This window comes from Corvus moneduloides, chromosome 1, assembly GCF_009650955.1.
Source record: "Corvus moneduloides isolate bCorMon1 chromosome 1, bCorMon1.pri, whole genome shotgun sequence".
Taxonomy (NCBI): Eukaryota; Metazoa; Chordata; class Aves; order Passeriformes; family Corvidae; genus Corvus; species Corvus moneduloides.
Window position 1 is genome coordinate 121931643 of NC_045476.1, and position 14065 is coordinate 121945707.

Here is a 14065-nt window from a genome sequence, read left to right on the forward strand (position 1 = left end):
CAGAAAACTGGCAGCATGAGCCAACAGCAAGATCTATAAAGGAATAAATAAAAAAAGCAGAAACAATCTTTTGCTCTGTTAATGTCAGACTCCAGGAAACTGGGACAACCAAATAAAAGCTGAGGTGTGAAACAAATAAACAAACAAACAAAAAGCATTTCAACCAGAAGCCATTCCTTAAATATCACAGATCTCTAGGCTGTAGGTTCTTTGTTAGGAAAATGAATACATGCCACTTTACATTTGAGAGGCAAGGCAAGCAGCTCCCTCTGGTACACATGGCAATGCTGCTTTGTGGAGCAGCCCACAAAGACACTGAAAACATGGAGCAGCCGATACCCTTTCAAAGGCAAGGTCTCAGCCCAGCCCCACAGCTACCGCTCTGTAATGGCCACAGTGCATTACCAATTTCTGTTTCAAGCACCTAGAATTGTGTAAGAAACACTGGTCAGAAAACCTTTATTTGATTTCCAATGCAGGATCAAAAGTCTGGGCGAGAAATGAATGATTTCTGGTCCAGAAATTCTCTTGTGAGAAATCTGGAGGAAGTGGCCGCATAAATTGCTGAGGATGGTTTTAGCTCCATCTGTGATTGGCTGCCAACAGCATTTGGTGCTGAGGGAGGAAACAGCTGCAGCCAGCACAGGGAGCTGCCTCCTTCAAGCTCATTTTTCTGGACTATGAGGTAGGATGTTCTTAGGGACAGAATCACCAGAGACAGTTGAGGGTTAAACTTCTAGCAAGTTTTTAGGTTAAAAAAATAAAATAAATAAGTAGGGGAGGAAAAAATAGACTCAGAATCATCAGGAGACCACATGCTTTTTAGAATCACTGCAAATGGAAAGTGCTGCAATAGTGAACAGAAAATAAAGAGGGACCCTGAAATATGATTTAGTGTTTCCTCCGGTAATTGAAAAAGTTTATCATTAAATAGATTTTTTTCTGATCTAGCATCCAAGAATGAAAATTAAGAGCTGATGGATTTGATAGTAGATTTTTTAGAAAAAAACCCCAGTTAATTACATAAAGTGGAAAAATTATGTGTCCAATACAACATTGACTACAGTGTTTATACAACCTGAACAAAGCCTGGTGTGTTTCTCCATGAGTGTTGCCTCTGAACTCACCTGGAAACCACAGCTAATTATAATATGAGGTAAATAGGGAAGGGACAGATTCTGCCATTCTTACATCAGTGCTCTTTCCTATGTGTGCTGTGAGAAAGTCACATTGACACCAATGTGAGCCTGGTGAACACAGAAGCTCTCAGGGTAGGAAAGGATATCTGTAAAGTTCCTGCATATGCCAAAGTCGTCTGAGCAAATAAATGTTCACGTAGTTCAATAAAAAGGTACATTAATACCTTGCATGCACAGCTTAAGACATGCAAATGAAAACACTACTTGAGACACAAAAATGAGATGTATGCATTTTCTTCCCAAATACTGCAGGAAATATTTTGTAGTTGCAACTCCTAAAAATGCCTGTCAGTTCTCTTTCACACTAAATGCTTCAGATAAGTAAATTACTATAATATTTGCAATGTCCACAGGCCTACTCTAAAGTTACATTAGAGATACCAAAGTAAATCATTTATCAAAAGTAGAAATTGCATCAGTGCTAGGGTGACCTCGGGATGTTTGGAAAGCCAAAAGGAAAAGTCAAAGGACAGATGAATGTATTGTTACTTACTACGGAAGGGAGTGTGCTTAAAAAATGACATCTCTTGATGTTCTATAATTATCCTCAATTGAAGAGTTTCATACAAGACAGCCCAGTTTATAAATCAAACCCAGATTTCTTAAATCTCCACTTCTAGAAGCCTGATTAAGTGCTGAAAATTGAGTGATGTTCCTACGTGTATGTAGGATACCATAAACCATCAGGAACAATAAAGATTTTGGAATTGACTGGTATTTCTGCTGATGGCGAATTAGGCAGAAGAGCTTGTGCTTTCCTGGCTCGGAAGTGCTGGCTGTAGCAAAACGTAATGTTGACATGTGAAGTAGACTGACCTCAGAAAACACATGGATTAAGAATAGTATCCTTGGGAGAGGCCAATTTTTCACCCTGAACTTGACCTTGAGCACTGTTTTAATGCCTTGTCTTTTGTCTGCTGAAATTTTGGAGGTTTGTATTAGCGCCCTACAGAGGAGGAAGCAGAGAGGAGGAAAAGGAGGAGAGCAACTGTCAGTGCCAGCTACACAGCCCTTTCAGTACCCATTACTGATCATTTCACATCGCAGTTTGGCTGGAAGCCAAGTACCTAGCATTTAACCTGGTTAGACGTGAGGCACTAGTGTGAAGGTACATAATTAACAAAATTACCAGCTAAATTCCAGATTCTTTACTGTTGCCATAAAACCCAGCTCAGAATCCTCTATCAGTCACAGGACAAATGTTTAAGCCATCAAGAAGAGCCAAAAATACTTCCTTACGTTTGCTGCTAAATATCTGTCTCCCACCAATGTCAATAACTTTGGTTTGTCTCCTTTCCCCTGCTAGATGCTCCAGAAGAAACCTATCCAGTTCCTTGTAGGTGCTGTGAAACACATGCCCTTGCTCTGCCTGCAGAGCGATTGCTTGCTCTAGCAAACTCAAGTTCCCTTTTGTTTTGTCCAGCTCAACTGACACATCTGTGGTTTCTGACAGGCACTCGTTGTCATCTTCTTCACTTTCAGGGAAGAGATTCTGAATTCTCTTCTCGAAAGGATCGGGGTGAGGCTCCTGGGGTGCCCTCAGCTCTGTTTCTGAGTCACAGACTGTTTCACAAGGACCATATTCGACCTCTTCCTTCTTAATTTCTGGGACTTCCAGGATGCTGGGCTGATTACACTCTGCAATATACTTCTGAGTTACATGGGGCTTTACACTAGTTTCTTCCGAGAAATTTGAAGAGCTATCCCACTCGTCCATAATTTCAGAGTTACTTTCATTTTCCTCAGATGAACAGTATTTTGGGTCAGAAATAGCAGTCTTTTCCTTTCCTTCAGCTGAGTTAATCAGGTAACATTCACCAGTGTCATCACTTTCTGTTTTTAAGGATTGAATGCCACTATCATTTAGATTTTCTGCCACTTTTTGACTGGGTGCATCTTTTGCTACTTTTCCTACGTTCATCAAAGATTTGGCCATGGCATCTTGATAGCTGGAGTAGTTGTCTTTTCTTTGACTGGAATTCTCTTGCCCACCCAAATGAGGGATTTCCTCGGATGATTTTGGAGTACTCTCCTCTGTATGAGAAAAAAGGTAAGAGAAATACATATGAATAACTATTTTTGTATCTTGTAGAAGTGATATGAAGATATTTACTTACCAGTTACTGTACTCTGGTACTCTGAAATGATTGAATTCACACCAAGGATGTGTTTGAAATGACTGCTCGTAGCAGGATGAAAAGCCCTTCTAAGATTATATCTACTTTATGTTATCGTTCCAGCACTCTATGAGAAAAAATTATATCCCCATTTCTCACTGATAGTGAAAACATATATTATCTTAGAACACACACACATATGCACACACAGTCATATACACTTATGTAAATATAATGTGCCATACATCTATACTACATATATACATATAATCTATATAATATGTATATATACATATATATATACACACACAAGAACAAAAACACATTTTAAAATTCCTCTGATCTATATTCACTTTTATTTCATCTAAGATTCCCAAATATTTTCTCAAAATGAACCCTAATTACTTTCCTAGTCACCCTGGATCCCATGAAAGACCTTGATGGAAAAATCCTCAATGCTTCACAAAGGGCAAGCTCCTGGTCACCACTGAAATTGCCACATTAAGTGATAGATCAGGTCACGCACAGGCAAACAGAAATGGTTGTTATATACCGACTCATAAAGGACTTGTTAAAGACACCACTGAAGTGCATCCTGTCTTTATAAACATCTTTCTTCAGAAGAAAAGCAGCAGCCAGCAGGTAATAAAGGCTGCATGTAGGAGAGGTTGTCAGTGTGGAAGACAATATGCCTTTTGTATCTCATTTAATTTTTTATAAACATTTCCTCTGACAAGGACACTCAAAAATACATCTCCATCATCTTCCTTTCTGGTAATTATCTCTCTAAAATCAACACTGGTTTTGCCAGGATCAAGTAAATATTGCCATAGTAACTAAAAGCATTTTTGGATGAAGGGAAGAATTTAGTCACAACACTAGCCCCTTCAATAATGCTGATTATAGGGTACATTCTTTTGTTGGGATCTATTCAACATAAACTGAAAAATTTAACATTTTACTTCCTAGAAAGGAGGATGAATAAACAAGCACAGACTATTTCATAAGATGTGTCTTTCCTTTCCTGAATCAGAAGAACTCCAGGTTTAAATAATAAATTAAGCATAGCCTAAAATGCAAATGAAGTTTCTCTCAATAACACAGCGAGCTATTAAGAGAAAGTGTAAAGGGTTATGATAATTTTAAAGTATTATGAACTACAGAAAACAAATAAAAAGCATTTTCAGTGAATATGTCCAATTCATTGAACTATTCTCTCAATCCACTTAACTACCCACATGTGTACAATAATGATTTATAGACATTATACCTAATTATGCATATTTGGGCTGTGTTAGAGTGCCTAACAAAAGCTCTAGAAAGCAACAATTACCTCTGTTGCTTAGCTACATAGTTTAAAATATTCCTATTAAGTGCAGATTATTGTGGAGGGGAAAAGGGGGACAAAAATGCACATGTGCACCACAATGCATTTCACTTTACTGCTGCCAAACTGTTAGCATTTTGGGTCATTTCCAGTTTACATAATTGTTTGGTTCAACTGTTTGTTATATGTTAAAAGAAAATATTGATTAATTCTTATTCTTCTTCAGAAAATTGGACTCATACAGGGAGAGGTGGCCTTGTGCACTGTGTGCATAAAGTTGTATTTAAAGAAGTGTCTGTAAACCTTCGTGTAACTTTTTAGCAGCTGGTCTAGTACCACACACATTGCAGTAATCTGAATAAAGTCTGCCATCTTTTCACATCTCAGCAAGTAAGAATGATGATTTGGCTCTATAACCAACTTTAGTCAAATGGGTTTTCATTGTTTGCTCTTCTGCCATTTGGAAAATAACAGAATCCCATCAGTGGGTCATTTCAAAAAGTAACAAGATCTAGTTTAAAAGAAATCTCCCGCCCATCAAAAGAAAGCAAACCAGGCAAAATGTTACAATGGTAAAACGTCTTTTCAGTTATTTTTCTGTGTGAAAGATGAAAAATAATATAAATTCATGATTAAAAAATTTTTGTTCCTTAAATAATCAACAATTTCTAAAAGCAATGTTTAAAAATTTGTTGTTGAATCAGTATTAATGGTCCAGCTGTCCCAGCTTTGCTTTTTACTTCTACAGGCTGTAAATTTACTTTTGAAATAATCAAAACTCAGCTTAGTTTACAGTTGCATCAGTCCATGAACTGAATCATTAACTGCTCAACTGACAAGAATCATGAGAACATAATAAAGTGAGCAATATTACTCTAAGAAATCACAAGTAAACCTACATAGCCAGAACAACTGTATGCTTTTGCTGAAATTTGTTCTGTAGCTGGTAAAATTAATGCAAAATATGTAGGTTTTATTATCACTGACACAAGCAGGTTGGAAGATATCATACTGGTATCAGATAAATCTTTTCAAAATCACGTGGGATTTTTTGTTTTGACTGAAGGGCATGGTTTCTCCACTTTTTCATCAAAAGATCTGGCCCACCACTTGTCCTTTTTTTTAAAAGGAACCAGTTAAACAACTTAGGTTTGTCTGTATATGGCACAGAATCTACCTTTACACCCATCATAGTATCTTCCCTTCATAGAGTTCTTCAAGATGTGCAGAGGACAGAAAAAGGGGAAGAAAAAGACGTTCCTGAGGGCAACTCTGGATGGTCAGGAACCAGGCTGAGTCAACACAAAAAATTTAGCTAAAATCCAAATATCTAAAAAAAAAAAATTCCAAACAAACAATAACAAATCCCCAAGACAATAACCATACAGGAGCTCTTACTCCAACAAATTCCCTTCTGGTGTTAGGAGATAGAAATACTCCCTGCAGCCTCAAGAGGCACTGAGAGCCATGGGACTTTCTTCTTGATGAATTTTTCTTAACAATATCACCCAAAAACACAGAGACATTTTGTATCACCTTGTTAATTAATGTTCTGTTTGAAGATGGATCTACCTTCTAGGCTTTCACAGCAATGGGATGCAGACCTTTGGAAAAATCTGCTCTTAGAAGATTTGCAAGCGACAGCTGACTGAAAACTGCTGTTAAAGAAATGCCACTGATTTTGGTAGAATCAGGATTTGACTCTTTAATCTGAAAGACATTCTGCTTCCTCTTCTGTGTGCTCTATAGTAATCATATGTATAAAATTTGGGGGGTTTGTTTTGTTTTGAGGGAGTTCAATTTAGACTGGATAAATACATGAATTACTAATCTCGGTTCATTATAAAATCACAGGACAGCCTAGGCTGGAAGGGTCCTTGAAAGACCATCTGGTCCAGTCTTTTGTGGTAAAGGGACCCTAGGTGAGATTATCTACCACTGTCCTTCAAAAACATTTGATAAGAAGAAACTAAGTGGAAAATAAATTATCTTTTAATTCCATAGCAACCAGCAACTGAGTGACATTTAAGTTCATTCTGCTTACATATTATCTATGATTACTAATTTCCCAATCCCAGATCACATTCCTTTTATTTTAAGATTGCTATGTACAGGTGACTCCTAACGTCTTCCTGATATTTTCCACTGATATCTCCTCACTTGTCTGATTAACTATCTTGGCAGGACTTCTTAAACAAATATGTGAAAAACAATTTGGTTTGAGACTTTTTGTTCCACTTGAATATATATAAAAATATATTAGGAAGAGTAATCAATACATGCTATAGCTATATCTTTCTGTGCCCCCATCCTCATCCATATTTTCCCGTACACACATTGTAGAAGCTGCCATAAATTGTTGGATATGTTTGGCTTAGCAGTGTTGGAATAACAAGTATAAAAGTGCTGAGTCTAATAATCGTGTTAAACAGAACACACACAGCAGTCACACGCATGAAATTGCTTTGCTAAATGTTCAAGTCAACAATGTTTTGCTAAGCATTTTTTTTTCCTCCTAAGAGCTCTATATATTCCAGTGAAAATCTGCTCTTCATAAATGTTTTCTTGTCAGTGGTGGGCTTAACCTTGTTCTTTGACAGAGGTAGTGGAGAAGCAGATGCTTCTCCATATCTGACCTGGTGCAGTAGTTGTTTCTGTGTGACCTACAAAGCACTTACTAGACCTCAGGAGAAGTTATTGTACAAAATAAATGGAAGTATGATGGTTAAAACTGGACAGAAAGGCACCATTCCAACTCTCTTAGAAGTCAAACGTGCCTTGTATCCTGTGTCAAAATACTGTCTCTTATCTCCCTTCCTGTGGAATTCAAGTTCAAATGGAGTTCAAGCAACTACCTGGAGTTGAGCTGCTTTCGAGGACACTGATATCTTCCTGTAACTCCGTCCTGTCTTCATGCTCCTCTTTGCATTCCAAGCTGGGGCTGTAGTGGCGGGGTTTCATTAACAGGGACTTCCTTTTGTTGACAGGAATGCCTGATATCTGATCTTCGGCTTTTCTCTTCTTAGCCATGGAGCATTTGTAGGCACTGCAACGATCAGTTGCCAGGGACAGAGAAAAACATGGCAGAAGTGAGGGGCAAGTTGTTTTAAAAATAGCACTACCCTATAGTTTAATTCCAAGTATAAAAGTGAGGACTGAAAAAATATTAAATCACTTGCAGTTTCAGCAAATTGTGTCTAGAGATATTTAACTTTAGCCCAGGCACTGAAAGTCCAGGCCACAGGCAAATCCTGTTTCTTTTCACTGCTGCCAAAATCTTTTTGGGGAAAGGGGATGAGGAGTAAGACAAAACCATAACCCAAGAGCCTTAAGTGGAGTTAAGGAAAGGATGAACAAAATTGTAGCCTGTGTTGACAATCCAGAAAAACAGCTAAAGAGAAAATTATACCATCAGTTGAATTACAAAATTCTGAGCCTTTGGTCCATTACCTTTACATCAGTATGAATATCCAATTAGACACCTTGAGTTCAACAGCATAAAACCTGTGAGAACACACTGTACGTTGATAACTTTTTGCAACACGGGTCCCTCTTTCAATACTAATCCTGACCACTGGTTTCATTTAATTTACTCCAGCCATAAAGACCTGGTTTAAGCTCTACTCAGGTCTTTGTTCAGAGTATGAAAAAGGCTTCTGCAAAGAGCTATTCATGTCACTTAAAACTATATTTATGTGATAAAAGGGGGAGCTGATCCCTGGGAAAGGTCTTACCCAGTTCAGATGTCTAACTGTCAGATGACTGACAGGAGCGGGAATGGCAGGATTTTAGAGAGGAAGATCTTTAGGAGCTTTAATATACTTCTTTTAGCTCCTAATAGATCCATATGTTCATGTGAATAGTCTTTTGGTTCTCCAATTATTTAGCCAAGCCTCTGTCACCACAGGAATCTGTATGTCATGTAGGTGTTACAACATAAGACACATCCCTAAAGAGGCTGGAACCTTCAACCCTCTTTTCTTAATAATTTTTCGTGTAAGTGATTTGACATGATTTTATTCTCTTCTCACACACAGTATACTAAGAAATTTTTGTAGTATGAATAATAGTGCTCATATTATATCTGTCAGAGATGAAAAAAACTACATATATGGATCTGTGTAATCCACTCAATGGTTTCTCAACCTTAGGTACCCCCAGGGAGCATTACAAATCTACACGATGCCCTTAGGTGTTGGATTTTGCATTTGGCTCACTGACTTAGCTTCAAGATTTGCAAAAAAAAAAAAAAGCCATGTATGACGAGAACTCCTATTGGTTACACATATTACAAGCTCAACAGCATAAATTAATCCTTCCAAGGTATCTTATGTGCACTAAATTGGCTCAGGTTCTGATTGTTTTGGATGAAAGCATATGACTAACTTGAGCTTTTTGTTAAAAAAAAAAAAACAAAAATGTTTTTGGCTAAGCACCTTTTTGGCAATCCCTCTTTGCAAACATAAAGGACATGGAAATACAGCGATCTGCATTTTAGGGGGAATGTTAAAATTCCATCATATACATCTCAAACATTGGATATTCTTGATCATCAGAAGGCTAAAATGCTATGGGCATCTAGAATCTAGGAATATGGGATGGTAAGCACATGCTGTAGTTGAATAAAATATGGCTTCTGTGTTATTTCTCTGTTTATGAATGGAGGATAACATGAATATCAAAATAAAGGTCAGAATCACAGTAGTATCTGTGTACCACTGGAAATAATGCCCATATAACAGATACCAGAGATGGATGTAGTGTCAAAAAATATGCATCATTTGTTTCTAAGAAAATACAGTTATTTAGTTCATATTTGTGGGTGGCATTTCATACTAGTGATGTTGTTCCAGGAAAATTAAATAAATGACAAAACTTTGAAATCTCTTCATACACTATTGTTTTTATCAACCAAAACCTTCACTAGGTTTGTTTTTCTGATATTTCTTTTATTTGTCAAGTTACCCTCCAGTTAATACTGTGAAAATGTTTAGGATATGATGAATTTCCAGTGTTTAATTCCCCTTTAACAAAACTACAGCTGTTTTTTACGCCAGAATAATTAATAGATTTTTTGGAACAGAAGATCCAATTGGATAATCTAATATGCCCTCCTGTGCAACACAGGTCACAGAATTTCATCTAGTTCTTCAGCCTTAATCCTATAATTGTCTGACTGTTCCTGAAATTTGACTAACCTCAAGTTAAAGGAAAACTTGGTAATCTGGTAAATTCATCACTGTATTCTTGCTCACTGAGTACAATCTTTTTCTAGCAACATAATGTTACAGGTCCCACACTGTGGACTGGAATAACACTTATTCAACATATTGGGTTTTTCACCACAACTGGAAAAGAGAATCAAACCCAGATGTCAGCAGACTGTGATCAAGACCAGGTTTCCTCTAAAGGTCCCATCGTTTTAAAAGAAGTGAATATATGAGATTCAACTTCTAGTAAAATCATTTCTGACACCATTCTGATCACAGAACGTTGACAAACATAGTTGTCACTTATTTCCTAGGAAGTTCAAACACCAGGAAGAGATTTTCAGCTCTTGCTTTCGCTGGTGGCCCTTTAAACTGCTGGGTTTGAGCTTAAATTAGAATCTATTAGTTTGAAGGAACCAGTTTAAATTTCTATCACATATCAGAAATTCCTTGCCTTTTCTACCTTACAGTGCTTAAAATGAAATATTTAAATAAAACCAGAAAAAAATTCACAAGTGGCAGCTTTTTAAAGTACTTACACATGATTTTTTAAGGATCTGATGATGGAAAACAGGAATTTTAGTACTATGAAAATAATATGTTTATGCCTTTATAACATTCATGTCATGCCGATTTCAGCTTTGTCTTTAAAAGTTTCTATTTCTCTCTTTTCCTTGTGCACATTCATACACAGATACACATGTAGGTTATCACAGATTTGTCAAGCTGTACTTTGTCAAGTGGTAAACCTATAATTTAGCTTCTCTATTACTCATCTCTTAAATTCAACATCTAATAGTTTTGTTGCTATTTATCAATGGCCTGCTTGTTGTCATGGAACACTGATTCAGCTGTCAAGGTTATTTGGTAATCTGAGGCTCATAAAACTGGAGAAGCTCTTTTTGTTTTGAGCCCAAAGCCAATACACAATTGGGGTTTTCTTTTCCCAATTTAACTGTGCTTAAATTTTATGGATAACAAATCATGTCTGTACTATCTAAAATGAGCAAAGTTTTTATTATATATATTTTTTTTAGTTAATGATTCAATTACCAAAAGCAGTCTTGAGTCAATTATCATAGTGTGAGTCAAGAGGTGAAAATCTAAGACACTTAGGACCTGGCTGCATATACTGAAAAAAAACCCAAGAGAAATCTTTCATAGATATTTTATACCTAAATACATTTTTGGGGAATTTAATGGGTCTTTTTCTTTCCTTTATTTCTTTTCAGATCATGTCTTGCAGACACTGGTAATATACAGGCAGTACTTTGCATTGGACCCTCACCACAAAGCAATGTCTCAGAAGAAAGAAATAGGTTTTAAGCAGTCCCAAACACATAAAGCTTTTCTTAAAAAATGGTCATGCTTTTGTTTTGGGGGTTTTTGGTTTGTTTGGTTTGGTTTGGTTTGTTGTTTTGCTTTTTTTTTTTTTTTTTTTATAATTTGTTCATCTAAGTGATGTGTTTGTCAAGCCTTCAACCCAACCTTTAACCACTTTGTAGCCAGCAAGGATTTGTAGTTAATCTGCTGGCAAGACTTCTAGACCTCTGGGGATTTTTGCTTATTCACAGGAGCCTGCAGATTGGCAAAGCATGAAAACAGAGCAAAGAATTGCCATAGTGGGTAAAACTAGGGGTACATTCAGTCTGAAAACTGGTGTTTAATAATGCCTGTAATGGATGCCATGTAAAATAATGAGAGCAGAACACACCACATCTCATGTACACTTCTTAGATTTTAGAGAGAAAATAAGTGCCTTTGAATATCAAGGCACTTGCATTTCGTTTCTACTGCTATGTAAGGATCCTACACCTTATGTGAGTTTGTGCAAGAAAACTTAGTGAACCATTTTAGTTGTGGAGAAATTTTTTTTAAATCATTAAAATGAATTGGGTTTTGACTCTTTGCCGAACTATTGAATTACAATTAAAGGAGACATCAACTTTTGATGTGCAAAAGCATTTCTGATGTGCAAAAACATTTAACTTCACACTAGTATTTACAAGGAGAAAATCAGTCTGACTACTCCTTAATCATATTTTGATTAAAGATATTGCCAGATGCTTTAGACCTTCATCAGGATTTTTTTCCCCAAACTTTCAGATGCCCTAAGACAATGTAGTCAAATACTACATTTTCATTACAGGAGGTAAGAGTTGGTATTTGAAAATTCAGGGACACTTACCACTCAAAGATGAAGCAGTAACATAGAAGTGCTTGTCATAGTTGGGCTTTTTTCTAAGAATTTTAAGAATCAAAAGTTATCTAAGGGGAAGATAAATTTTGAACATCTCTCCATCTTAGTCTCTCTTTTATATCAGTTTGTTCTTTAACCATAGATGAGCTGGATTCTGTGTAATTCTCTAGCACAATGGCTCCCTAGGGTTTAGGCTACAGCTGTGAAAAAAATCTGATCACCTAGAATCACAGTAGAATTTTGAGTTCCTCACAAACAGGTGATGATCAGGAGAATTTACTAGCACTAGACACAGAAAGGGGATGATCTGCTCCTAGGATGGATCACATACCAGTTCAGATTCCATTGCTGATATAATTTACATCAACCATGAATGCCAGAGGTTCATGAAAGGAGATGGAATGTCAGAGTTCAAAAAAGAGTGCTGGTAGTCTCATCACTGAAAACCAAAATGGGTGTTGCTAGTTACAGTAACTTCAGATGGACAGCAGAGGTTGGGAAGGAAGGTGGAGTGTTACTATGATTCAGTGGTTTTTCGTCAGGTTAAAACAGATTTATGTTCCACTTTCTTAATTAACTCTCATTGTTTGTAAAGAGTGTATGTAAATTTTGTAGCTCAGTGAGAGTGATAGCATTGTCAGCTCAGGTTGCTCTAAAAGGGATAACAAACAGAAAGATGGCTTTTACAGTCTCAAGAAGTTGGAGTCTCCACAGAAAGTCTGAAAATCCACAGCATCAGTCAGGTCTGCAAGAATTTTTTCACAGCCAGGGTCTAGGGTGGTGTTTTCAATGCCATGAAATCACTTACTGAACATGAACGTGTTCACAAAATCTAACTGTATGCAAAACCAACTCCTAGATTCAGAAAATGCAATAGAAGTGACTTTAGGCCACATAGATTAGTCACCGATTATACATATGTATATATTATATTTATATATAAAGATATATATATATTTATATATAAATATATATCATATTATATATATGTATACTTGAATTTTTTCTAAAAGAAAGAAAGCAAAAATGAGTACTAGAATACAAAATTTACGAGGCTTATATACAGTTGGAAAAAATGACAGCCAAACAGTAATTCTGCTTCCTCTGTTCCACTCTAAAATCCATATACTTGCTGGATTCAAAACGAAGCAAATTCTCTCACAGCACATAAAGAACTACTTGTGTAATAAATAAGGATTTCTTGACCCATGCCTTTTATAATTTTTAAGAAAGATACTTGATGAGGTGCTTTTCATTAGTGAGAATGTCAGTTAAAGAAATGGCTGTAATGACTTCAACCCATTTGTGTACCCTTCAACTCTCAATCTCAGAAGGATCTGTTTTTCAATACCTCCTATTTTGTCTGCTGTATGGACTAATAAACATGTTAATTCATTATGTTAGGATTTCTATGGCACTGTATTCTGATGTTCCATCCTGAAATGAATTTTCCAATTCCAAACATCTTTGTACTCAACGGGATATGAAACTGTGCTTACAGAAGTTTTGTACGTCCATGAATTTATCCCTGAATACTGGAACATGCTGGAGCAAGAGATAAAAGAAATCACCATTCTACCTACTTAAAATAAGTAAAAGTAAGATTTGTGAACTGTCAGGTGATGGAAAATTGCACATGCCCAGAAACAACTGTTTGATTTGTGAGGTACAGGTAGTAACACTACCTGAAGAACTTCAAGAGGTAACACTGTGACTGGCTGCTGAGAAAATTGCCTTCAAGGTTGGGCTAAAATTCATTAGCAGTCTAAGACCAAGTTAAATCAGAAAACAAGAGTTTTCTTTCTAGCTATTCTAAATAATTTTTACAATTTTTGAAATATGCAAATAAAAAATTATGGCTTTATGTGAAAATATTAAAGAAGGACATTTATTAACTTTGATATGAGATTTTACAGATGAAATGTTGAATGCTAGTCCTGGAAAGGACCACTGAGTTCTCATTACTGACAAGAAGTTAAAATGTATTTGCCCTAATTGCTCATCTGGAGCCA

At 36.4% G+C, this 14065-nt stretch overlaps 1 protein-coding gene across 6 annotated transcripts in view; it reads right to left on the bottom strand.

Moving 5' to 3' along the window:
* The window catches only part of ST18 (ST18 C2H2C-type zinc finger transcription factor), a 169028-nt gene that overhangs the window by 43311 nt on the left and 111652 nt on the right, over positions 1–14065 (bottom strand). For all 6 annotated transcript variants that reach the window (XM_032125093.1, XM_032125109.1, XM_032125117.1 and 3 more), the window contains 2 exons: positions 7499–7689; positions 2439–3233 (listed from right to left, as the gene is read on the bottom strand). In XM_032125093.1, the coding sequence (XP_031980984.1) occupies positions 2439–3233; positions 7499–7689 (986 nt within the window). The remainder of the gene's footprint in view (positions 1–2438; positions 3234–7498; positions 7690–14065) is intronic.